The 23453-nt window shown below is 58.3% G+C and overlaps 2 protein-coding genes across 10 annotated transcripts in view; one reads left to right on the forward strand and one right to left on the reverse strand.

Moving 5' to 3' along the window:
- ZNF746 (zinc finger protein 746) overlaps window positions 1-385 on the reverse strand; it is a 78592-nt gene extending 78207 nt beyond the window's left edge. Inside the window, exon 1 of the mRNA XM_059885607.1 lies at window positions 220-385. The gene's annotated coding sequence lies outside the window, so the exon portion shown is untranslated. The remainder of the gene's footprint in view (window positions 1-219) is intronic.
- Window positions 386-468: 83 nt separating this feature from the next.
- On the forward strand, window positions 469-22885 carry KRBA1 (KRAB-A domain containing 1). 9 transcript variants are annotated; one of them, XM_024991223.2, is made up of 18 exons: window positions 469-700; window positions 4929-5055; window positions 5771-5890; window positions 6573-6710; window positions 7307-7459; window positions 8495-8626; window positions 8781-8966; window positions 9823-9978; window positions 10574-10798; window positions 11450-11623; window positions 12060-12233; window positions 13902-14120; window positions 14506-14688; window positions 15521-15715; window positions 15800-15931; window positions 16904-17008; window positions 17437-17682; window positions 19319-22885. In XM_024991223.2, the coding sequence occupies exons 1-18, from the start codon at window positions 689-691 to the stop codon at window positions 20197-20199; spliced, it is 3558 nt and encodes a 1185-aa protein (XP_024846991.1). In that variant the 5' UTR covers window positions 469-688; the 3' UTR covers window positions 20200-22885. The 9 variants fall into 9 exon arrangements, with proteins under 9 accessions (XP_024846991.1, XP_024846992.1, XP_059741964.1 ...); XM_024991224.2 differs by having other exon boundaries at window positions 4947-5055; XM_059885981.1 differs by lacking the exon at window positions 469-700 and adding an exon at window positions 2565-2624.
- The last annotated feature ends 568 nt before the right edge of the window (window positions 22886-23453 follow it).

Raw genomic sequence — 23453 nt, forward strand, 5'->3', positions numbered from 1 at the left:
CAAGGCGAGGGTGAGCGCGGGAGCCGGGGGACAGACCTGAGCGCGCGCTGGGGTCTGGCGGCCACTCCGGCCCATCCACCACCCAAGTCACGGGGTCCAGCCTGCAGCCCCCTCCGCCCCTCTCGGGGTCCGCTTCCCCCACCCCTTCCCTAGTCACGGTCGGCTTGCGGGATGCGTCCTTTGGCAGAGACGGATCCCGTTTAATCCGAGCATCCCCACCTGGAGGATAGGAATCGTTCAGTAAAAGTTGGATGCAAGAAAGGATGGATGGATGGATGGATGTGTGGATGCACGGGTTTAGTCCGGCAAGCACACAGCGAGCTGGCCACAAGGCCGATCCCGGCGCCAAGCCCCTCCCCTGGCAAGCTTCACCGGGTCTAGGCATAACCAGTGGGGAGGGGGCGCCGCCAGGCTCGCCCCGCCCTCCCCTCGCCCCCCGCCTTCCTGGCCGGCTAGGCGGCGCCTTCTGGGAAATGTAGTTCGCGCCTGCGCCCGGAGGGCCGCGGGGGCTGGTCCCACTCTCCTGGGATGCGGTGCTCTGGGCTGCTTCGGACGCCCACCTACCCCTGCCCCCTCCCCTGCGGCCCGCTCCCCGGGGCCCGATTTCCTCCTGCGCCGCCCTAGATCGCTGACGGAGCGAGTGCTCCCCCCGCCGTGCCGGAAGTCGGGAGCAGAGACTGAGTCCGGGATGGCGGGCCAGGTAAGGCAAGCCAGGACAGCGCCGCGCGAGCCGGGATCCCGCCGGCAGCCGGGGAGGACAGACAATCGCCTTGGCCGGGCCTGCCCTGTGCGACGCTGTGCGGGCCTCGAGGGCGGGGGGCGAGCCTGGGACCCGCTAACTTTGGCCGGGCGAGGTGCGTGGGGGGTTGGGGTGCGCAGGATTTGGTGCAGGGAAGTCCAGGATCTGGGACCCCTCCTCTTCCCTTCTCCCCGTCCCCTCCGTGTAAGGGACTTGGAGCCGGAGCTCCATCTTTGGAAACTCCTTTGGGTTAAGCCTCACACTGTCTTGGCGTGGCTTTTAAAAATTATCCTGGGAGCGATGGGCATGGAGGCCCAAGGAGAAAGAGTAAATCTGGGCACTTTCCTTCTTGGTAGGATCCTGGGGTCCCGGCTGGGGGAGGGCATGAACAGGGCCCCAGGTTTTTAGCCATTAGGTGAGAGAGCTACAGGGGGAGCCCCATCTGTCATAGCCTGGGACCAGTGTGTCGGGTGCAAGTTGTGTGCAGGGCTGTGAAGGTGCTAGGAAACCTGAGGATACCAGTGGGGAGTTGCTGGACGTCCTTTTGGGGGAGCCTGGAGCCAGCTCTGTAATTGTGGCTCGTTAGCTTGGGCCAACCTCAGGCAACTGCCGACTCCATGGTTTGAGGGCCCAGGAGCGGGTGGTGATGAGGGGCTAGGGCAGTCTGTGGCCAGGCAGAGCATCACTTTGCCAAGACCTTGATGGCGTTAATGCCCCACAAGCTCCTGGGAAAAAACGAGAAGCCAGGGCTACAGAGGATGAAATGGTTGGATGGCATCATCAACTCAATAGACGTGAGTGTGAACAAACTCCGGGAAATGGCAAAGGACAGATAAGCCTGGCGTGCTGCAGTCCATGGGTTGCAAAGAGTTGGACACGACTGAGTGACTGAACAACAACAACAGGCAGATTGGCTGCTGTGGGAGCAGGGGCAGTCTCCTTTTCAGATCTGGCCGTACAGTTAGGAAGCCGGACACCCTCCACCATCACCCCCATCTCTGCTCAGATGTGCCCATGGGCCCCATGTTCAGGCCTCCTCCGACCGCAGTTTCCTTCTCTATACAGCGAGGGGTTGGATCACTGATCGTTCAGATCCAGTGTCCTGGGGTGTGTCCTTACGCTGTGTGTCTTCATTGAAAAGGGCCTGGCCGTGGCCTTGGGGGCTAGTAGGTCACAGTCAGATGGAGAGGAACAGGGTGCGCCTCCTGTCTTCCTGCCTAACGTGACTCCCAAATGCCCAGGGGCTGTGGGAGCACAGCCCACAGGTGGGGGCAGCAGGGCTCAGGGCTGAGCCTGAAACATGCCAGGAAAGTGGGTTTGCCCTGGGAAGGACCCGCAGGCCAAGTCTGTGGCCTGAGGGTTTGCACATTGTGCTTGCTCCCTACCTTTTTTGTGCACGTGCACACACACACACACACACACACACACACACTCCTCTGTTTTTTCTGGGTGGGGGCTGCTACTGATGGACCCACTTACCCTGGCCACAGTCAGTTCCTGTTCCCAACTTTGTTGGACAAGAGTTTATCTTCTGGCTGAGGTGGCGAGTGGCCTGGAAACCATCTCTTCCGGATGTCTAAAAGAGCTGGTATATTTAGCCAGGAGACAAAGAGGCATTTGGGGTCAGGAGTGGTGTGTGAGGTGGCCGACTGTGACCTGCCAGTGGATGTGAGGCAGACAGATTTGGCTGCAGGAGCAGGAATCATAGCACTTAACCACATCCCAGCATTTGTTCTGAGCACTTTTCTCACAGTAATTCATTTACTCTTCACAACATCCCTATGAGAGAGGTTCTTATGATCCTCCTTTTATAGATGAGTTTACTGGGCCCAGAGCTAAATGGAAGCAAAGCAGGGATTGGAATTCCAGCCACCTGGCTCCTGGGGTAAGCTCAAACCTCCACACTCTGCTTGTTTGTGTCCCAGAACTTCTTAATGCCAGATTAGGCCAGCCATAGGACTGTGGTGAGCCCCCATAGTTGCTATGGGTATTCAAGTAGAAATTGAAGAGCCCCCTATTGTAAATGGAAAAAAAAAAAAATGAATGAGTTAGTCACTCAGTGGTATCCAACCCTTTGCAACCCTGTAGACTGTAGCCTGCCAGGCTCCTCTGTCCATGGGATTCTCCAGGCAAGAATACTGGAGTGGGTGGCCATTCCCTTCCCTGGGGGATCTTCCCGACTCAGGGATTGAACCCACATCTCCCTGCGGCTCCTGCATTGCAGACAGCTTCTTCACTGTGTGAGCCTAGAAGTTGGCACTAAATGTTCACTACCCCGTAAAGGTATTCTGCAGTTGTCGGTGAGTTCTAGTTCACAGACATGCTATAGTGGACAGCTCTCCCCTGCGGGGAGGAGAGGGTCCCGTTTGCCGGAGTAGTTTTCATTTCTGGCAGCCCAGGCAGGTCTACCCAAGTCTTGAGCCAGTAACTGGACAGCAGCTCTTCCCCAGCACTCTGATTCTAAACTTAGAATGTGTCAGAATCATCTGGGAAGCTTGAAGATGTCAGCTTCTGGGTTCTGAAAGCACTGAACACCATTGTGATTTAGTCGATCTAAGATCAGGTGAGAAATTCAGTCCTCAATAAAGGGAACTGTGAACCTTATTTGAACCTAAAAGCTCTTTTGTGTTTTCAGTGGTTAGGTAGTAAACTCTGATGGGAGAAGATAAGGACACAGAGTATTTTTTACCTGGTTTGCTAAGTAGAGAAGCTATCTGTTGGCATGAATTAGCTGGTCAACAGAATCACCACTCAGCTCTGCTGGGTTCCCCGCCTGCTGCTACAGCCAGGGCCGTGCTATTAAACTCAGCCATTTAGCAGTGGCTTCCCTGGTGGCTCAGATGGTAAAGAATCTGCCTGCAATGCAGGAGCTGTTGTTCAGTTGCTAAGTCGTGTCCAACTCTGCGACCCCATGGACTGCAGCACACTAGGCTGCCCTGTCCTTCACTATCTCCTGGAATTTGCTCAAAGTCGTGTCCAGTGAGTCGGTGATGCCATCCAACCATCTCATTCCATTGCCCCCTTCTTCTCCTGCCCTCAATCTTTCTCTGCATTGGGGTCTTTTCTAATGAGTGACTCTTGACATTGGGTGGCCAAAGTGTTGGAGCTTCAACTTCAGCTTCAGTCCTTCCAGTGAATATTCAGTGATTGGGAAGATCCCCTGGAGAAGAAAATGACAACCCACTTCAATATTCTTGCCTGGAGAATTCCACGCCCAGAGGAGCCTGGTGGGCTTCAGTCCATGGAGTCATAAAGAGGTGGACATGACTGAGCGACTAACACACACACACACATTTATTTGTATTTATTTATCATTTATTTGTACTCAAGAGCCATCCTGTCTCCTCCATCACCATCTTAAAAAACCTGTTATAGCATGGTGAATTCAGGGCTGGCTGGAGTTCCCATCCTGGAGTCGATGTTTTCTTGGGCCCGAGCTGCAGGCCACGAGACTCTCTGTATTAGCTTCCCTGGATTGCCATGAAAGTACTTTCACAAAGCGGGGGTGGGGGCTTAAACAACAAATTTAATCTCTCACAGTGCAAGAGGGAGAAGTCCAAAATCAAAATGTTGGGGAGCCCATGCCCTCTCTGAAGACTCTAGGACAGGATCCTGCCTTCCTCTTCCAGCATCTGGTGGCCCTGGGGATTCCTTGACTTGTGGCCCCATCACTCCTGCCTCCCTGGTCATGTGGATTTTTCCTCCCTGTGGGTCTGTCTGTGCTCCTCTTCTTAGAAAGACACCAGTCATACTGGATTAAAGTGAAAGAAAATGAAAGTGAAGTTGCTCAATCATGTCCCACTCTTTGCGACCCTATGGACTGTAGCCTACTAGGCTCCTCCATCCAAAGGAATTTTCCAGGCAAGAGTATTGGAGTGGGTTGCCATTTCCTTCTCCAGGTATTGAATTAAAGACCTACCTTAGTCCATTATGACCTTAGCTTAACTAATTTCATCTACAGCGACCCTAGTTTTGAATAAGGCCACATTCTCGGCTACCAGGGTGAAGACATCAGCATGCCTTTTTGGGAACACATCTCTTGTCCCGTTGCCCCTTTGCCTGTTTCCACGTGTCAGGTGCCCACGCCGTGTCCACCAGGGGATGCGGGCTGGGTCAGCACGCCGAGGACCACTCCTGGGCAGCCTTGCTGGGAGGGAACGAGCCAACTGCCCTGAGGTTGTGCCCACAGGTGTCGATCGCCTTCCAGGACCTGGCCGTGCGGTTCTCCGAGGACGAGTGGCGGCTGCTGGGGGAGGGCCAGAGGGCGCTCTACCTGGACGTGATGCGGGAGAACTACGACACCCTGGCCTCCCTGGGTGAGGAGCAGGGCCGTTGTTGGATGGGAGGGTGCCGGCGCAGCAGCTCGAGGGTCCAGGGTTGCCTGGGAGCTCGGGTGTCTTGTGGGGCCTTAGTCTTCGTTCACACGGCAAGGTGGCGTCAGAGAGCCGGCGCTGAGCTGGGGGCGCCTCTCGGGTCTTTCATGCCATTGATACTGTGGACAGTACCAAGGGTCTGGGTGTGATTTGGTGGGGGTGCCAAACAGCTGGCACAATGGCACTGGTCTTGGAAGTTCTGACGGTCCCTGGGGTTTGGGTGGTCACACAGACACACATATGTGCACACATGTACACAGGTTTGGGATGGTCATACGAACACACTCGTGTACACATGCACACAGGGATTGGGTGGTCACGTACACACGTGTACATGGAGTTTGGGTGGTCACATGGATAGACATGTACATGCATATATATGGGGTTTGGGTGATCACACAGACATGTGTGTACACATGTACACAGGGTTTGGGTGGTCACATGTACACACATGTACATGGAGTTTGGGTGGTCACACAGATAGACGTGTATACACATGTACATGGGATTTGGAAAGTCACATGGATAGACTTGTAATGCATGTACACACATGTACATAGGTGCCTGGATGTCTGGGTGCCTGGGCCTCTGGTGTGATGATGTAGAAGGGTGGAGGCCGGCTTCCACTCCCAGGGACGGTCCCTCTTTTCTTTCCCAGGGACGGCGGAACCGCTCCCCCTCTCGGCCTTCCTATCTCCCTCAGAGCCTGGAGGAGCTGTGGGGGCCCGGAGCCGTGCTGGAGACCGGCAGGAGCCACCCCAGGGAGGAGGCCCCCTGGGTGAGTAATCTGTGCAGATGAGAGCCCCTCGGGGCGGGGTCCTGGACCCCCTGGGTCGCCTGGGCCCCGGGTGAACTCACTCATGTCCCTTCCCACCGCGTGGTCCTCGGCCCCTGGATTCATTCCGTACAGGATACTGTGACCTCAGCACTCCCCACCTTGCCACACTCCACCCCTCCCTGACCTTTCACCCGACCCCTCTGGACCAGGAACCTGGTATACTGTTGCTCATTGTGTGAAGCGCTCAGAAGCAGCCTGGGCTCACCCTGGGAGAGTCTTTGCCCCTCAGGCCCCCTCCCCCGCCATCCAAACAGAGCCAGTTGCAGCCCTTGAAGGTCCAGAGAGCTCGGGGGTGGGGTGGATGTGGTCCAGGGGTTGGCAGGAGAGGCAGGAGTCCGGATGGTGGCCGGAGATGGGGAGGCAGTCCTCCCTTGGTGTCCCCTCCATGGCCCAACAGGGACTGAGGGACAGAGCAGAGAGGAGCTCTGTTACCCTCAGCCCCCAGCGTCTTGGTCCTGCTGCGCCCACGCGCGGGGCACCTGCCTTGAACCCAGGTTCTCTTTGTTTGTGGACATCAGTGTCTCCTTTGCAGCCCCTCCCGTGGTGGGAGGATTACGTGAGACGCAGCACGTGCCGACTGATGTTGGGGGAGGGGCGGGAGTTCACTGTGGTCTCTTGGCAGGAGGAGCCCCCCAGCACAGCCTGCACCTCAGCGCCCTGGTGCAGCTCGTGCAGGAGATCCCCGAGTTCCTGTTCGGGGAAGGCAGCCCCGAGAGTAGTGGGGGAGCCAGCCTGGATGGGGTGGCTGTGAGCTCCCAGGGTGAGTCTGACGGTGGGCCCCGCTGCGTCCCACAGATGAGTTCAAGCTGCTGGCCTGGCCCCTGGGTGGAATTACCCGTTAATGTGAATACCCGGGTGGCAGGCCGGTCCCCTGAGAGGACATGGACGGGGGAGAGACTGTGGCCTCTGACTTTCTCTAGTGGTTTCGACCCGGCTTCATCCACGCCCTTGTGGCCCCCGTCGCGTCCTGCCCTACAGTGGCGGATGAGGCCGTCCCTGTTGTGTAGATGAGTGCCCAGCGGCCGAGTCCCCCACAGCCTGTGCTCCCCCCGTCTTACCAGACTTCTTCCTCCCCCAAGCTTGCAAGGCTCTCCCGCCTCCCCAGAAGTTTCTCCCCCCAGCCCCAGCCTGCAGGGTTTCTTTGCGTCCCCTCAGCTGATGGTCAGCTGGGGACGATCTTATCAGAACAAGGCCACAGACTGAATCTACATCTCGGAGCCCAGGGATGGCAAGGCAGAGGTTACTGACGTCCTGGTCGTTGTTAGTGGAACATGGCAAGGAAGGGCCAGCATGGGGCAGTGTCGGGGCATTGTACCTCCTGCCAGGCTTAATTCCAGTACCCCGCACCCCCCTCAGCAGCTGTGACGGAGGACACGTGCCCTCTTCGAGACCTGCTCCGCTGCCTTCCAGATACACCCGTGGGCCTGCTTGGCCTGGCCGCCAAGCCCAGCGGCAGCTCGTCCAGCAGCACCCCCGGAGCCGGGGGGCCGGGGAGCCCCCTTCCCATCAGTGAGTAGGACTCAGTGCAGGGGGCCCACACCCTCTTGATTTTTTTCCAGGACTTGGTTTCCTTTATACCTGGGTCCAGCTCCTCAGTGGGGCGGAGTTGGGGGAGGTGCGGAGCAGGCCTGGTGCTGGCCTCTGTCTGGGGACCAGAGAGGATTCAGGATGCTCAGCCTCACTCGTGGAGTGCTGTGTGCAGCGTGTCTGCGGACCTGACTCTCAGACCTCTCATCAGGGCAGCCCTAACAGCGGGGCAAGACAAGGCTGGCCTTTGGAATTTCTCTGGGTCTCAGTTTATTTTTAAAATGCGTGCAGATTTTACATTTGTCTAAATGTCTATTTTTATCTAAACTGTTTTAAATTAATATGGCATAAAATAGCCAGTGCTTTCATGCATTGGAGAAGGAAATGGCGACCCACTCCAGTGTTCTTGCTTGGAGAATCCCAGGGACGGGGGAGCCTGGTGGGTTGGCGTCTATGGGGTCACACAGAGTCGGACACAACTGAAGTGACTTAGCAGCAGCAGCAGCAGGGGCTTAACCCTGGTGGTCCAGTGGTTAAGACTCCGTTCTTCCAATGGAGAGGGCGTGGGTTCAATCCCTGGTCAGGGAACTAAGATTCCACATGCCGGTGGCCACCAAAAAAAAGAAAAGCATGCCCCACTTAGCTCGTAGTTTCAGGCATCAGCTGGCACCTTTGCTCTGGAGTCCCACGTGTCCAGCTTTGAGAAATGTTGAGTGCAAGGCTGGGGCCTGACTTGAGGAGGCAATCAGAGACCCTTACGGGAGGGTCCCCGGGGCGAGCAGTCTTGTGCTTACATTCACACCGGAAGGAAATGGGGAAGGACCCTGCACCTTAGGATGGACTCTGGGAACAAGCCCGTCGTAGCTGGCTGAGCCACCGAGTTCCCAGGACTCAGCTGTCCCTCGGGGAGCAGTTAAAAGCTGGGGAGGCCCATCCTCTGTGTGTGTGTTGGGGAGGGGCAATTTCTCAGGGTCTGGAGCCTGGGCTGGAAAGGCCTGCCTGTCTCTGCTGCAACAGAAACTGCCAACAAGCCAAGGCCTGTGGAGGAGGGGAGCCCAGGAGCCCCTGGCCGGGAGCCCAGCCCCGCCACCTGCAGTCAGGGCAGTAGCAAGAGCCGCAGGAATCCGGAGAGAGGGACCCCGGGGGCAGGTGAGGGGCCGGCTTTCCTGAGGGTGGGGCTGAGGATGGGGGGCAGGTGGGGAGGCATCATGTGGCCCTCACCTGGGGCCTCCTGATGGTCCTACCTGGCAGATGGCATCCCTGTGGTCATGGGTGGGAAACCTGACCGCAGCTGGCCTTGCAGGAGCTGTGAGCATCTCTCCTGGGCACAGCCCCTTGCAAGGCCTCATCAACTGCCTGAAGGAGATCCTCGAGCCTGGGCCCCAGGGCCCCGAGGGACCACGGAGCTCGCCACCGCCACCTGCCCCCAGCCTGGGTGCCTCCCAGCTGACCAGGGCAGAGCTGGGGCCTGGGGGCCCGCCCTGGGCCGGTGAGTCCCTGCGGACCTGTCTCCTTGGGCCAAGGTTTCTGAGCCTGTGGAGAGCTCCAGTTGCTCTCTGCAGATACTTCTCTGTAAAATATGACGTCTTCCCTAAGGATCCTTGCCAGCTTGGCTGCTCCAGTATCTCTAGTGTCACATTTCTGGAGCCAGATGGCTGTGTTAAGGGAACAGCGTGGTCAGCATAATCAACTTGTGGAAGAAAACCAGAAATAGATTTTGCCCTGGATTCTTATGGGTTCTTGACTCATCCTAAGGTGGGACATCTGAGAATAAGAGGCTGAGGGGTACTTCTTGTTGACACTATGCGGGATCCCTGGGATGGGCTTTGGGGATGGGGGTGATATGGTGGGGACTGGAGCCCCAGCCCTGAACTCTGAAGCTTGGTAGCCGGGCAGAATGAGAAAAGCTCCTTGAGGCTTCGAGCCTCGGTTTCCCATCTGTAAAAAGGGTAACTGTTCTCACCTTAGAGGACTGTCCTGAGGCTTAGGCACACTAATGATGTGTGCATAAGTGTTTGTAAAACGCTTGGGCGTCCTCAAATTAAATCCTGCTCAAGGCCAAGAGAACCATTTCCAAGTAGTGAGCCAGGCCACCCACTTCCTTCATTTGTTCTCAGAGCAGAACCTCATCTTCCTTTTACCCAGCCAGCTCTGGGAGGTGTAGCCAGGCATTTTTAAACCAAGCGCTAAGAAGACAGTGGCCCCACGCAAGGCTGAGTGAGTTGCAAGAAGACCCACATCCCTGGGTTTCTGGCCTTGGACCTTTAATTGATCCCTCTTTCGGTTGTTGTCACCAAGACTGAGGTCACTGGGTTAGGGGGACGCGTGTTCCTTTTTTCCTGTAGTGAAGACAGAGGCAGCCTCGGGAGATTGTCCCCTCCAGAGCCTGCTGAACTGTCTGAAGGAGATCCCCGAGGCTCGGGACAGGCATCCCAGCCCCTTAGGAGCCAGTGACCCACGGCTGCAGGAGGACCCAGGGGCCTGGAAAAGGAATTCTGGAGGTAAAGGCCGCTGGCTGGGCAGGGAGCCCCTGGGCATCGCTTGTTTCCTTTCTCTGCTCTAAGCAGACCTTCCACCACCAGACACTCGGGCCCGCATGTCAGTGTGTTGGCTGCAGTGGCCAAACGTTGGGGCTCACGCTATAGAAGGAGCTGGGCTTGTGGGAGGTGCATCAATGTGAAAACGTTCCAGATTGGCTCTTATAGTAGGAGCTGAGGGTTCCAAAAGGAAGGAGGGAATCACTGGGAGGGAGAGACAAAAAGCAGAAGGCAGAGGTCTGGGCAGTGCACATTCCGGGGCTCATTCTGACGCGGGGGTTCTTGTGATCGTTTGGGTTCACCATGGGTTGTTGGTGTTCCAGAACTCTTGAGAGTCGTTTGGCTGCTGGCCTCGGAAGCAGGACCCTGACTCAGTGCTCCTGGGGTGGGCTGGTTTGGCATCACCCCTCGGTAGAAACCTCTAGACGTGGAGGTGGGATTTGGTCCATCTGCTGATGGTTGGGCAGTGACTGTCTTGGAGCTGAGATGGCTGTGGAAGCTGGGGGCTGTGGAAACCCCATCCTGACCCTATAGAGACTTCATGAGTGACTTCCCACAGGACTCCAACCCCTCCAGACTCCTCCTCCGGGGCCTGGGCCTGGAGCCGGCAGCATGCTCTCTGCAGTGAAGGTGGAGGACAGCTGGCCCCAGGGACCCCTGGAGCCCACATCCTGTCAGCTCAGCAAGCAGCCCCACGGCCCCTCTGCCGCCAGCAGCCCCAGGAATGTCAAAGACATTGCCCCCACCCAGGTCCGGGTGCCCAGCTGGGGCCCTGCAGCTCAAGGTGAGGCCTGGACTCATCTGCTCAAATCCTCCCGGGTGGGGTTCTCAGGCCCCCAACAAGGTTCTGCCAGCCCACAGGGAAGGGGCACCTGGGTGTCTCATGCGTGGACAGAGGCGTCCACCTGGGCATCCTTCCCAAGAGGTGGTGGTGGTGGTGGTGGTTTAGTCGCTAAGTCGTGTCCGACTCTTGTGACTCCATGGACTGTAGCCCGCCAGGCTCCTCTGTCCATGGGATTTTCCAGGCAAGAATACTGGAGTGGGTTGCCATTTCCTTCTCCAGGGTTCCAAGTGGTTCGTCCCATCCCTTAATCTCCATCCTCCTTAACCCAGGCCCTTGCCCAGGGAGCCTTCCATTAGAAGGGCCTTGGTTTTGCAGAGAATCCCCAAGTGTCAGGAAGCTGCCCACTGCGTGTGGCTCTCTCTCCACCCACCCCTGGGCCTGGGTACAGCTGGCTGGCATCACTCCTCCAGACTGGGGAGCAGAGAGCTGATGGGAGCCGGCCCTGAGGGAAGGGCGTCCTGCCTGGCAGGCCCCACGCCTGGTGTGGGACTCACCACCCCTGAGGAAGGCAGGCAGGCCGGGCAGTCAGCCGGGGCTGGGCGGGGGGGGGAGATGGGCCAGAGATGGTGACGGGCCATCTCCCCGTCCCAGCCGGCAGCGCCTCGAGCTCACCCCTGGAAGCCCTGGAGGCCTGTCTGAGGGGCATTCCCCTGAGTGGGTCGTTGCCTCCCCAGCCACCGGCCAGCTCTTGGTCCCGGAGCCCCCAGCCAGGAGACCCCGGGTCTCAGAGGCCCGAGCTGCCGCGCCTCGGACCACACAGCAAAGGTAGCCCGCACCATGGGCTCAGGGTGGCGTTTATCCTTGTGCACGGAAGGGGGTCAGTGGGGGGAATGCTGAGGATGCCATTAGGTCCCCCCTCCTCATCCCAGGCTAAAGCGGGGGGCACACATGCCCCTGTCTCCCAGCCCCTTCTCATGCCTGCCCCCCAACAACCCCTGTGTTGGGTGGAAGCCAGTTAAACTCTGCCCCCTGCCACCTCTGAGAGCTTCACTGACCCTCTAGGCCCCTGAGGCCAGCAGTTGGGTTTATGTGGGTTAACAAGCTACTGGATTTTAATCAGGGCCATGAGCACCCTAACCTTAGGGGAGATTGCACGGGAGAGGCGTTGGGGCGAGGCGGGGCGCCTGTCCGCAGCCCAGTGCCCAGGGGATCTCTTGGCCCGTGGTTTCCTCTCGATGCCAGCTGTGCCGTTTCCCCACAGAGGTGGTCATAGGGCCTCTCCCGGCTCTGGGCCTGCAGGGCTGCATGAGAGACAGCCCGGCCCTGCCCCTGGGCTCCCAAGGCACCCCCAGCAGCTTCTCGTCATCTAGCAGCTCTGACGGGGACCTAGATTTCCAGAGCCCTGAGCGCAGCCAGGGGCATCGGCCCGGAAAAGGTGAGATGGCCAGCTTGAGGCTGGGAGTGGGTCCTGGGGAAGGGCGGCGGGGAGCGTCCTTGCCCACTGCCATGTGTCTGACCCGACCAGTGTCCAAGCCAGGCTTCCGCGCCTGGAGAGGCCGCAGAGAGCAGACGCAGGACTTGTTTTGGGGGGTGGGGGTCTGTTTTAGTGACTTGGCTCAGAAGAGGCAGGACAACATCTAAGATCTCTAGAAGGCATTTGATGCTTCTTACTAGAAGCATTCTTACTAGAAGCATCAAATACTTCTTTATCCCAGCCTTGAAGAAGTCAGTGTCTGTAACATCTGACTGACTCTCCAACTTAGGGAAAACATGTAAAACCATCTTGGAAGGGTGTGTTTGGTGCGTGCTCCCCCGGGTCCCTCCGTGAGGGGACCTTGCAGGACCTCAACCCTTTTCTCCACTTGAATAATGCCAGGGCTCCCCATCTGCCTTGTTCATGGACACCCGGTTCCCCGGGGCTCACCTTGTGTCCTGGCCTCACTCTGTCAGTGGAAAGGCCTGAAGCACCCCCCGGGGCCATCGGATGGGCTTGGGGCCCGCGTTCCTGCGCCCACCACAGCTCAGCCCCTCGGGTAGGGGAGCTTTTAGCTCCCAACAGGCAGCTGACTTTGCTTTTCAATTTTTAGTAGGTACTGTGCTCGTTTCGTCTTGTTGAAAAGCTGCGGTAGGTTGCAGAGGGTCGGTGGCGTCTGCCTCCCTCCCCTGCTCTCCAGCCACCCCTGCTGCCGGTTCCTGCACTTTCAGGGATGCTGCGTGGGCGAGCATCCCTCTCGCAGTTTCTCCACCGAGCTCCCTGTCTTCCCGCTTCCCTTTGGCCTTAGGGTCCTCGGCGCTGCGCGGGCCCCCTTCCCTCTCTCCTGCAGCTGCTCAGTGTCTGTGGTTCCTTCTCGAGTGTTCTCTATCGGCAGACCTGTTTTCTGAGTCACCCAAACAGCAGGCGACTTCATGCCGCCTTGTGGATGCATCCAGCCCCGCCCCCTAGCTCTCCTTGTGCTGCCCCAGAACCCCGCAGCATCCGTGGGGAAGCCACATGCAGGACTCCTCTCGAGACACTGAGGTCCCAGCCCCACGATGCCTGGACCTCTGGCAGCTTCTCTTTTCTCCCCTTCTCTGCCTGACGCCCGCATCAGCAAAGATGCTTTTCTGGAAAGAGCTTGGCTGAGATGTGGAAGGGGAGGGCTTTTCCTTTATCTAGAATTTCAGTTCATGTAGTGGCTATAGCTTCTCCAGCGCTGTCACTAGAAATAGGATTTCTGCAGTGTGTTTTTATCCTCGAGTTGAAATGCATTCATGTTCTCCTTCTTCACCTGTTGCATCTGTACCCTTTTCCCTCTTTGACTAGTCATGTGAATAGTGAATAACTGACAACATTCCAGCCTCAGGGCCCATCTCCCCCGTCACTGGCCCGGTGGCCTGCTGACTGGCTTCTCTGTGTAGGTGGTCAAGATGAGGGGGCCTCTCCCAGGGCCACCCAGAGGCAGGGCTGACATGGGTCTGGGGCCAGGTCTCCCTCTGGGTGCCCTGAGCTGGTGTGACAGGTCCAGGGCCCCAGCTGCAGTGGACCCGGGACACGGGCAAGGCTCCTGGGGTTCACAGGACGGAGCTCTGGCTGGCCAGGACCGTGAGTGTTGGGTTTTCACAGGAAGCCCAGTGGGAAGCTCCCCGCTCCAGGGCCTGGAGAACTGTCTCAGAGAGATACCTGAGCCCCGGCTGCAGCCTGCCTGGCCCTGCTCCTCAGCTGGAGATGGAGGGCCACGGCGAGCGGAGCCCAGGAACTGGGCAGCAGGCATGGAAGGTAATGTGGGCAGGCCCACGTCCCGGCCTGAGATGAGTCAACCTTCTGGAAGCAGCCTGGCCAGAGGTTCGTGGGAGGCCGCAAGGCCAATAGCGCTGTTCTCCTGGGTGGAGGGGTGCGGTGGGCCTGGACACCCAGCCCCCCAGTGCTGCTCCGAGTCCAGGCCTGAGCTGGGGCCTTGACAACAGGGTGTCTGTATGCTGGCCTTGGTCTCTGGCATGGCGCTGAGCTGTGGGGGCTCCCGGGAGGCTGGGTAGCTGGGTCCAGAAATAACGAGATCCTGGAGGATGAGGGTGGCCCTGGGAACATCTGCAGGGCCAGGGTGTGTCCCACTTCGGTAGCGTCATCCAACGTCCTGGACCAGAGTTTGTCTTCTGAACAGCGCCTCCCTGGCCTGCGTGCTAACTCAAGGCTCCCAGCTGATGGGCCTCTTGGCTTCTCATTGAAACAGGACTGAGGGGCGAGGCCTGTGAACCAGCCCACCTGGGACAGCGTGGGGGCGACGTGCCCGCCAGGAGCCTCCGACTGGCCAGCCCGCAGGCCCTTGCCTCTGGTGCCCTGCCCACCTGCTCCCCACGAGGCCCCAGAGACCTCGGGGCGGCCAGGCCAGGACAGTGGAGGTGGCTTCGAGACGGTGAGCGGGATTCTTGCCTAGGGACTCGCTTGCATGTCTCCTCCCCTCAGTGTAAAATCTTTGATGAGAGAATAGACTTTCCCTTTCCCCTCCTATTCCTCCACTCCTTCACTGTCTCAGCCATTCCTGGACTGCTGGCTGGAGGGTGTGTGCGTGCGTCTCCGGAAGCCTGCTGGCTGGAGCGCTCCGAAGTGTGCTGAAAGCAAGTGGGGAAAGCACTGCTCTCATCCAGAGGCTGGGTTTCTCTGGGCGAAGGACCGGTTATTTCCTTAATTCTAGTTGCCTGGGGATGGAGGTTGAGGTTGGGGGGTGGGGGTCTCCTCCTTCTGCTGCTGCAGTTCAGTTGAACTTACAGCGGAATCCTTGCCTAGATTTGCTGAAGTGGGCGGGTCAGGCCTGACCTAATTGAGAAAGTGCAGGTATTTGTCATACTCCCTCCACGCAAGCGCTGTTCCGGGGGGCCTCCCGTGGACTTGACTGAGCCTCTCCGTAGGCTGCTGGTCCTGAGTGAACACAAGTAGAACGGGCCGCCTGGCTTATGAGACTCAGAGCCTGGCTGGAACCAGACTGTTAGTGGCCTCCAGGGTCACTCGGAACCCGAGCTTCTGGAATTTCTGCTGCGGCCTTCCAGAGTGGCTGGGGGCCAGACCAGCATCTGACTTTGCTTCCTTCCGCTTCCCGTGGCCATGGGATGCTGTTCAGGCTCCCCCAGGGCTTGTTTGGGGCTGAGCTGGAGGGGGACCAGCTCTGTGTGCCTGCCCATGGAGGCCGAGGCCCTCCGGCCTGTCCTTGGGCTCATGGACAGAGGGCTCTTTGGTTGCCATTTGCCTAGGGCCAGCCACCAAGCCTTCCCCGCTTCACTGCCTGGAGAACTCTCTGAAGGGGATCTTGCCTGGGGGGCCCTTGCGCTTTGCCTGCCTGGCCGGCCTGGGCCCCAGCCCACGCTCCAGCTCCAGCTCGAGCATCAGCAGCTCAGAAGGAGAAGACCCGAGGCCGGAACCCGAGCTCTGGCAGCACCCCCTGCAGGGTGAGCTTGTTGGGGGGAGAGGGGGACCAGGAGCCCGGCCTCGGCGTGTGAGCGCCACCCTGACCCCGGCTCTGTTTTTGCCAGAGAGGGACCATCTTCCCAGCAGCAAGGGCCTTGGCACCCTGTCCCCACAATGTGGTGGCCCCCGTGCTGGCTGTAGCCCTGGGGAAGGCTCGAGGAGACGCGAGCCCAGGCACCGCTGCGATTTCAGTGCAGGTGAGCCCGGGGTCTCTGGAGGAGGGGAGCGTGTCCCCCAGGAGGGCCATGGGTGCAAAGACAGTCCCACACATCACTTGGCCTGACTCTTGCCAGAAGGCTCTCTGCCTTTGTCACACTTGAGTTCCCTGTAGGATGAGCCGAGTCCAAGAAAAGAAGGTGGAGATGTTGAGGCCCCTGGGGCCCCAGGGGTGTCAAACGAGTGTGTTTAAAGACCTGGTAATCAACTTGGAAAGTCGAAGTGTCCATTGCTCAGTCGTGTCTGACTCCTTGCAACCTCATGGACTGTAGCCCACCAGGCTCCTCTGTCCGTGGGATTCTCCAGGCAAGAGTACTGGAGTGGGTTGCCATGCCCTCTGCCAGGGGATCTTCCCCACCCAGGGACTGAACTCGAGTGTTGTGCATTGCAGGCGGATTCTTTACTGTCTGAGCCACCAGGGAAGCCCAGTAAACTTGATATATATAATAGGAGAAGGAAATGGCAACCCACTCCAGTATTCTTGCCTGGAGAATCCCATGAACAGAGGAGCCTGGCGGGCTACAGTCCATAGGGTCGCAAAGAGTCAGACACGACTGAAGCGATTTAGCATGCATGCATGCATATACGTATGTATATATATATATATATACATATGTATCAGAGAAGGCAATGGCACCCCACTCCAGCACTCTTGCCTGGAAAATCCCATGGATGGAGGAGCCTGGTGGGCCGCAGTCCACGGGGTCGCTAAGAGTCAGACAAGACTGAGCGACTTCCCTTTCACTTTTCACTTTCATTCATTGGAGAAGGAACTGGCAACCCACTCCAGTGTTTTTGCCTGGAGAATCCCAGGGACGGGGGAGCCTCGTGGGCTGCCGTCTATGGGGTCACACAGAGTTGGACACAACTGAAGTGACTTAGCATACATATATATATATGTATCAACGCCTCCTTGCTTCTCAGTCCAGTCCTGACCCAGTGATCATTCCCAGCAGGGAAAGCAGAAGAGAAGGTGGGAGGCAGGTCCCATTCGCCCTGGAGAGAGGTGTGCTTGGAGACCCTGGGACTGCCTGGCCCCCTGGGCAGCGCCGGAGGAGGTAGGGGTGGGTGGGTTGCCAGGTCTGGGAAGGGGGCCCCCCTGCTGTACTCAGGCCAGTGACTCCACCCAGTCCTTGACCTCTGAACAGGCCCTGGCTGGTCCCCATGTTCCTTCCTGCCCGTGGGCCTGACAGGAGACAGCAGAGTGGGCCGGGCATGGATCCACAGGGCCCCTAGCACGTCCCTGGAGGAGCCTCACCGGGGGCTGGACCTGTGGGCATGGCCCTCTCCATCTGCTCTCTCCAGCCTCCTGGGAGAGCCAGAGGCCTCATGCTAGAGCCGCAGAAGATTCTGGAAACAATGTCCACCCTCACTCAGCCCGCGGGCCCTAGCCAGCCATTCAACCAGAGATGGGCTTCCTGGTAAGCCCAGTGTAACCCTCTCGCGTCTCATTTCACCAGTGCTTGAAAGTTTCGTTTTGCTTTAGGCCATGTCCAAGTGTCCCCCGTCAGTGTGGCCATGGCGAAGCAGTGCGTGGCCACACCAGAAATGCTCTGTGCTCTTCCTGAGCGGTCCGCTGTGCATCCCTGCCCTGCCGGTCAGCTGGGAAGAAGACCGGGGCCTGGGCCCTGCCAGCCTCCTGGTTCAGCCCACGGGCCCCAGTCCTGGAAGCCGACGGCCGGTGAAGAGTCCAGGGGCCTGGGGCCTGGGGACGGAAGACCAGGTGTGACAGGTGAGCTGGGGCTTCCCCGGCCCCCCAAGTATCGGGAGCCCCACAGGCACGGGGTGGGGGGGCGGCTGGGGCTCAGCGTCTGCACGGTCACCCCTCCCTCCTTCCCCGCTGCTCAGTTCCTTTTGGCAGGGTGGGCTGGTGAGAACCCCCGGGGCCACAGCCTGGGGTAGGCTTTCTCTGAACAGCCTTCCAGGCTCCTTTGGGTCCTAAGTAGGAAGAGCCTCACGTCGAGTCCCCTTCAGCTGGCTTATTTCATTTCAGGGTTTTCCTATAGGAATAGCTGGCTATTTTATGAAAGGACGCAGACACTTCTTAGAGGCAAAAGAAACACTGAATAGATGCATCCAGGATCAAAGGTTGGGGTTTGAGGGGACTTTAGAGAACAGGTAGGGATAATGAGGGTCAGTAGTGAGTGACCAGGCGGGGAGGTCCCCAGAGAGGCATCTGTACCCCGAACCCTGGGAAGGTCTTCCAGACTACAGCAGAGGTGGGCGGGCGGGGCTCGGTGCCCGGTCCACTCTGGGCTATGCACCCAGATCCTCACGCTTGAAGCCTACAGTGGGGGCTCCAGCGTGTCATGGGCCTGGCCTGGCTGGAAGTGCAGCTGTTTGTTAGGAGTGCTGAGCTGGCCCAAGGCCCATGGACTCACTGCCCCATCTTGGGTAGAAAGACACCTGGGACAGCAGCACCGTTGCTGACCCTTAGCCGAGATCTTTCCTGAAGAACGTGGCTGGGCAGCGTTTGAGTCCTTGGGCTCCAGTCTCCACTTTTGCTGTTTGAAGCCCTGGGGGTCCTGGGAGATTCAGGCCGGAGCCGGTCTGGGGACTCAGACATGGCTGAAACCAGGTCTGTCCTGCAGCTCCAGGTGGTAACGGGGCTTCCTTATGAGGCTGGCCTCGGGTGAAGACCAGGTCCGGGAGAAGTTTGGGTGAAGGAGTAGGTGACTTTTTTTTTTTTTTTAAAGTAACTTAAGTCCTATGTCTGTAATTTGATTAGGGAGGGTAAAGGTCAGGAGGGGGTGGGGACCCCTGTGGTTTGCTTATGACTACGACCTTGATGCTGAGAAAGATTGAAATCAGGAGAAGGGGACGACAGAGGATGAGATGGTTGGACGGCATCACTGACTCAGTGGACATGAGTTTGAGCTACTCAGGAGATGGTGAAGGCAGGGAAGCCTGGTGTGCTGCCGTCCATGGGGTCGCAGAGAGTTGGACACGACTTAGGGACTGAAGAGCAAATAGTGCTAGGTGCTGATGCGGCCCCCTTTGTCTCTCGGCTAGAGACACCTGGGCCCTCTCTAGACACTGCACACGGCCCTGCCCGCTGACCCTCCAGAGGCAGAATTAGCTGCTCTGAGGCAGCGGTTGGGCCCAGAGGTAGCATAGGAACCCACCAGTCCTTTTCCTAGGAGGTGGGGAGGCCACTGTTCTAAGTCAGCTTGGTTTCTTTGGAGACCCAGCCTGTGATCTATCTTGCCCGTGAATTAGGTGGGCAGCCTTCCATGCTGCCCAGCCTGAGTCACCAGGACCCTTCCTTCCCTTAGTGGGCAGGGTGACAGACACACCAGCTGGAGGGCCTCGGGGGAGGGAAGGTCCCGGCAGTTGAACACACTCACCGCATCCTGCTCTGGTTTCAGCCGGGACCGACGGGGAGCCCCTTCCTGGGGGTGTGCCCCAGCCAGCGCCTGCAGCCGCCGTCCCTGGGGCCTTACCCGGTACCTCACCGCGGCCGCCGTGCCCCTGTGGGGCTTCTCTGCAACAGGAGCTCCACAGCCTGGGCGCCGCCCTCTCGGAGAAGCTGGACCGTCTAGCCGGGGCCCTGGCCGGCCTGGCTCAGGAGGTGGCCGCTGTGAGGACCCAGGTGGATCGACTCCGGAGGCGCCCTCGGGGCGCGGGGCCCAAGGGACTCCCCCGGGGCCCTCGCTTGTCCAGCGGCCCTGCCCACAGACACCTGCCCTACTGGAGGCACAAGGGCCCCCCCAGGCCGAGACCGAAGATCCTGCGGGGGGGCCCGGCCGAAGGCTGCAGGGCCGGGGACCTGTCATCGGGCCTATCCAGTGGGAGGCTCCGTCGGGTGCCTCCGGACACCCCCTCAGCAGAGCCCCCCGGGACCGGCTCCAGCCCTCCCTGGCAGCCTCACTCCTCGGCCTGCAGTGGCCCTGCTGTGCAGACTGTACGTCACCCCCTCGGGCACCCCGAGGCCCGCCAGAGCCCCCCTCCCCTTTCACTGCCGGCTGCCCCGCCCCCCCAGGTGGCTGCTCCAGTGGGCACTGCAGAGGCAGAACCGAGGGGTGTGGTGGCTGCCCCCGCCAGGATCCCAAGGTGGCCCAAGGATCCAGGTGGCGTGTTGGTGGGGCTCCAGAGAGCCCTCGAGGGTGAACAGTGGGTTGGGGAGCTCAGGGACCCAGCATGGGGACCCCCCAGCCACCACCTTCATGGACTCAGCCCCACGGAGGGTGCCCCACCTCCGGCCACCTCGCCCCCCTCCAGCAGAACCTTCCCCACATTGAGGCCGTGAAGGGGCCCCCTGACTCCAGGGTGACCATTGCTCAGGGAGGCCGCCGTTTGAGGGGGTTGCGTTTCCCAACCATGCCTCTGGCTTCTTGACTCAGGTTCATTTGAATGTTGCTTCCCCCTCTGGCCCTTCTCACTGGAACCGCCAAGGCGGGCAGGAGGGTGGTGTGCGTCCACATGTGTGTGTGTGCCATGTGCGGGCACGCCACATGTGCCCGGGGTGCCCTGGGCTACTGCAGAGGGGCCACGAGACCACCTCGTCTCAGCACCTGCCATCCTGACCTCAGCGCTGGGGAGCGTGCTGCCCGTCTTCCTGGTCCACCCGGGCTTAGCTTCCCTTTGAGGCAGATCTCCACCACCCCCTGGCCGAGGCTGGGAGTACCTGTGTGCATTCTGAGTTACTCAAGGTGGTTGCCAAGGGGAAGAAAGGCACTCAGAGGGGCCGCAGCAGAGTGTGGCTGTGTGGTTGTCACCAGTACTGGGGACAAGCTGGCTCCTGCCTTCCCGCCTCCTCCGGAGAATCCAGCAGTCTGCCCGATGTTACAGGAAGAATCCTGCCGACTCCAAAGGAGACAGCGGCGCACGTGTTGGCTTCGCGTAGTGACAGTCCACAGCCCAGGAGCCTCCAACAACACACATTTACATCCTCCCGGTTCAGAGGCCAGAGGTCCAGGATGCAGGTGTCGGCAGAGTTGGTTCCTTCCAAGTCTGCCCTAGGCCCCTCTGCGGGGCTGGTCGCTGACTGTCCTCGCGTTCCCAGGGCGCTCTCCCTTTGCTCATGCCCCTCAGTGTCCCTTTTGTCTAAGGACACCATCCTCACGCCCTCCCTCTAACACGATTGCTTCCGTAAAGACCTCATCTCTAATTCAGGTCTCGTTTGTGGTCCTGGGGTTGTTAGGGTTCCAGTGTGTGAATCTGGGGGCGGGAGCGCACAATCCAACCCCCGACACACATGAGGGACCGAGCTCGTCTTGGTCCTGGTGGGAGGAGGGAGTGTCACCAGGGTCACCAGGCTGCCCTGGGCCCCACCCCTCACTTGGGGCATGAGGAGTGACCTGCTTGTCATCACTGCATTTCCCATCTTTTTTCCCGATCTTTCCCCACCAAGCCCTTACCTGATCTGAGGAATCCTCGGGACGGTCCATGCACTCTGGGAAGGCCTTGCCTGGCTGTGCTGTCAGGGAACCGGGCGCAGCACTGAGGCCTGAGCTGGCTTGGGACCCAGAGGGGCTGTAGCCACAGTGAGTGCTCAAGGGGGGCCCACTGGCTGGTTTGCCCAGTGTACCCCTAAAATCGGGTTTTTGGGGACACGCAGGGCCTGGCCTGTGCTGCTCATGGTCCCTGTGGAAGGAGCAGGCACTGATGGCAACGGCAGGAGAGGCAGGTTCTGGGTAAACAGACTATCAAAACTGAGTGTTAGAACGTTTCCAGGACTGGAGCAAGTCCCTTGATGACCGTCTCAGAAGCTAGGTGTATGAGATCATGTAAGTAGGTTGTTTAAACACGCAGCCTTCACAGCTAGCCATAACTTGATGAAGAATAAGGAACAGAAGAGGTCTAGGCCTTCTTCCTAGAAAGATGAGTCCAGCTGTCTCCAGGCTGTGTAGGGAGTGACGCTGGGCCGTTTCAGAGCCATCGGAAGGGTCTGATGGAGTCAGCGCTGTGGACCAGGGGCTCGGGCTGGAAGGAGGAGGGCTTGTCCGGCCCTTTGCTCACCCGCCGTAGCAGGAGTCAGAGGGTGGCCTGCCGTACACGCCCGTGTGGCATTTTAGGGCTCGTTTTTGTGGGCTTTGCAAATACCAGCCTTTGCACCACCCTGTGCTGCAGGCGCGGAGGAGCACACGGGCTCAGACAGGGCGAGGGGCTTGCTCGGGGATGCACAGCCTTCCTCCGGCCGAGTTAGGACAGTGCGTGCCCTGATGCCGCCCAGGCCGGGGAGCTCCCAGTCCAGCTGGCCCTTGTGAGAAGTTCAGGTCCTTTTTTAAGAATGTGGAAAGCCAGCCATGAAGTGAACGGTGGGAGGTTCCACGAGCCGCAGCTGTGTTCGCCCCCAGATCCACTGCTACGTGGACAACACCCTTCCCAAGGCATGAATTGAAAAGCCTTCTAGAACCACTGATCTGGTAGAGAAACCTGTCGGCAGTTTAGGAGTTTGGTCCTGTGTCCGTCTCCATCTACTTGGTGAGGAAATGTGGTCGGTTTGGTAGGAGAAACCACAGACTGTTGTGAACTCAGGAATTCCCGGGGTCAGGAGGTGGGGGGCAGAGAACCTTCCCTCCCCGGGCGCTCGCACACATGAGGGTCCCCTGTGTCCCTACCACCGCTTGTCAGCCCGAGGCCACTGTGAGGCAGGAAAGCGGGAAGGTCCCACCTGGGCGGGTCAAGGCAGGGCCCCACAGCCTCCAGATGACACCCCCCAAGGGTCCGGTAGAATGGGGGGCCTTAGCCCCCTGAGACACCCCACGACATCACCACTCTCCGGAAGGAGCTCGTCAGGCGGGCGGACCAGGCTTGCTCTCCACCCTCTTGTGTCCTTATGTTTTAGATGTGGCTTCTGTAAACAGCCTCCTGTTGGATTTTGTCTTTTAATCCAACTTGACAAATTTTATTCTTTAGTCGGAGCCCTTAATCCACTTCTGTGTAATATTATTGTTGATATACTGAGATTTGAATATACCATCTTATTTTTGCTGGTGTTTTTGTTTCACTCGTTTCGGGCAGGAGGCTTCTTTCCTACTGGCAGTGTTGTGGGTTTTGAGTCATTCTTCCCCCCGCCTTGATGAGCCTCAACATTTAAAGAACTAAAAGGTGAAACATTCAAATTTACAATTATATTTGGGAAGTTTTAGCATAGTTTTTCTTTTTTAGAAACTGACTGGACAAAGCAGGAAGGATATGGAAGATTTGGGCAAACCAGGTAACAAAATTGGCTCGACTGATGAATAGTTAGAACGTTGCACCACAGGACTACAGAATATTCCTTCTTTTCAAGCATACGTAAAACAGTTACAAAAATTGACATTATACTAAGCCCAAATTTAAACAAATTTAAAAGTATTAAAATTATACAGAGTATGTTTTCTGGCCATACTTTAGCTTTAAGCTAGAAGCAAATAACAAAAAATTAAAAATTCTTATATATTAGAGAAGAATTATTCTGAATAATCTGTGTGTCAATGAGGAATTCATAAGAGATATTTTGAAATGAACTATAAGTACCACATATCAAAACTTGTAGGATTAAGCTAAATTAATACT

Source organism: Bos taurus, chromosome 4 (assembly GCF_002263795.3).
Source record: "Bos taurus isolate L1 Dominette 01449 registration number 42190680 breed Hereford chromosome 4, ARS-UCD2.0, whole genome shotgun sequence".
Lineage (NCBI taxonomy): Eukaryota > Metazoa > Chordata > Mammalia > Artiodactyla > Bovidae > Bos > Bos taurus.

Coding starts and splice junctions, on each gene's coding strand:
- KRBA1 (XM_015470819.3), top strand. CDS start 6,290: ATGGTGGCCGGAGATGGGGAGGCAGTCCTCCCTTGGTGTCCCCTCCAT. Junction 8,627..8,780: donor GAGAGGGACCCCGGGGGCAG/GTGAGGGGCCGG, acceptor CTGGCCTTGCAG/GAGCTGTGAGCATCTCTCCT. Junction 17,009..17,436: donor CCTGGGCAGCGCCGGAGGAG/GTAGGGGTGGGT, acceptor GTTTTGCTTTAG/GCCATGTCCAAGTGTCCCCC.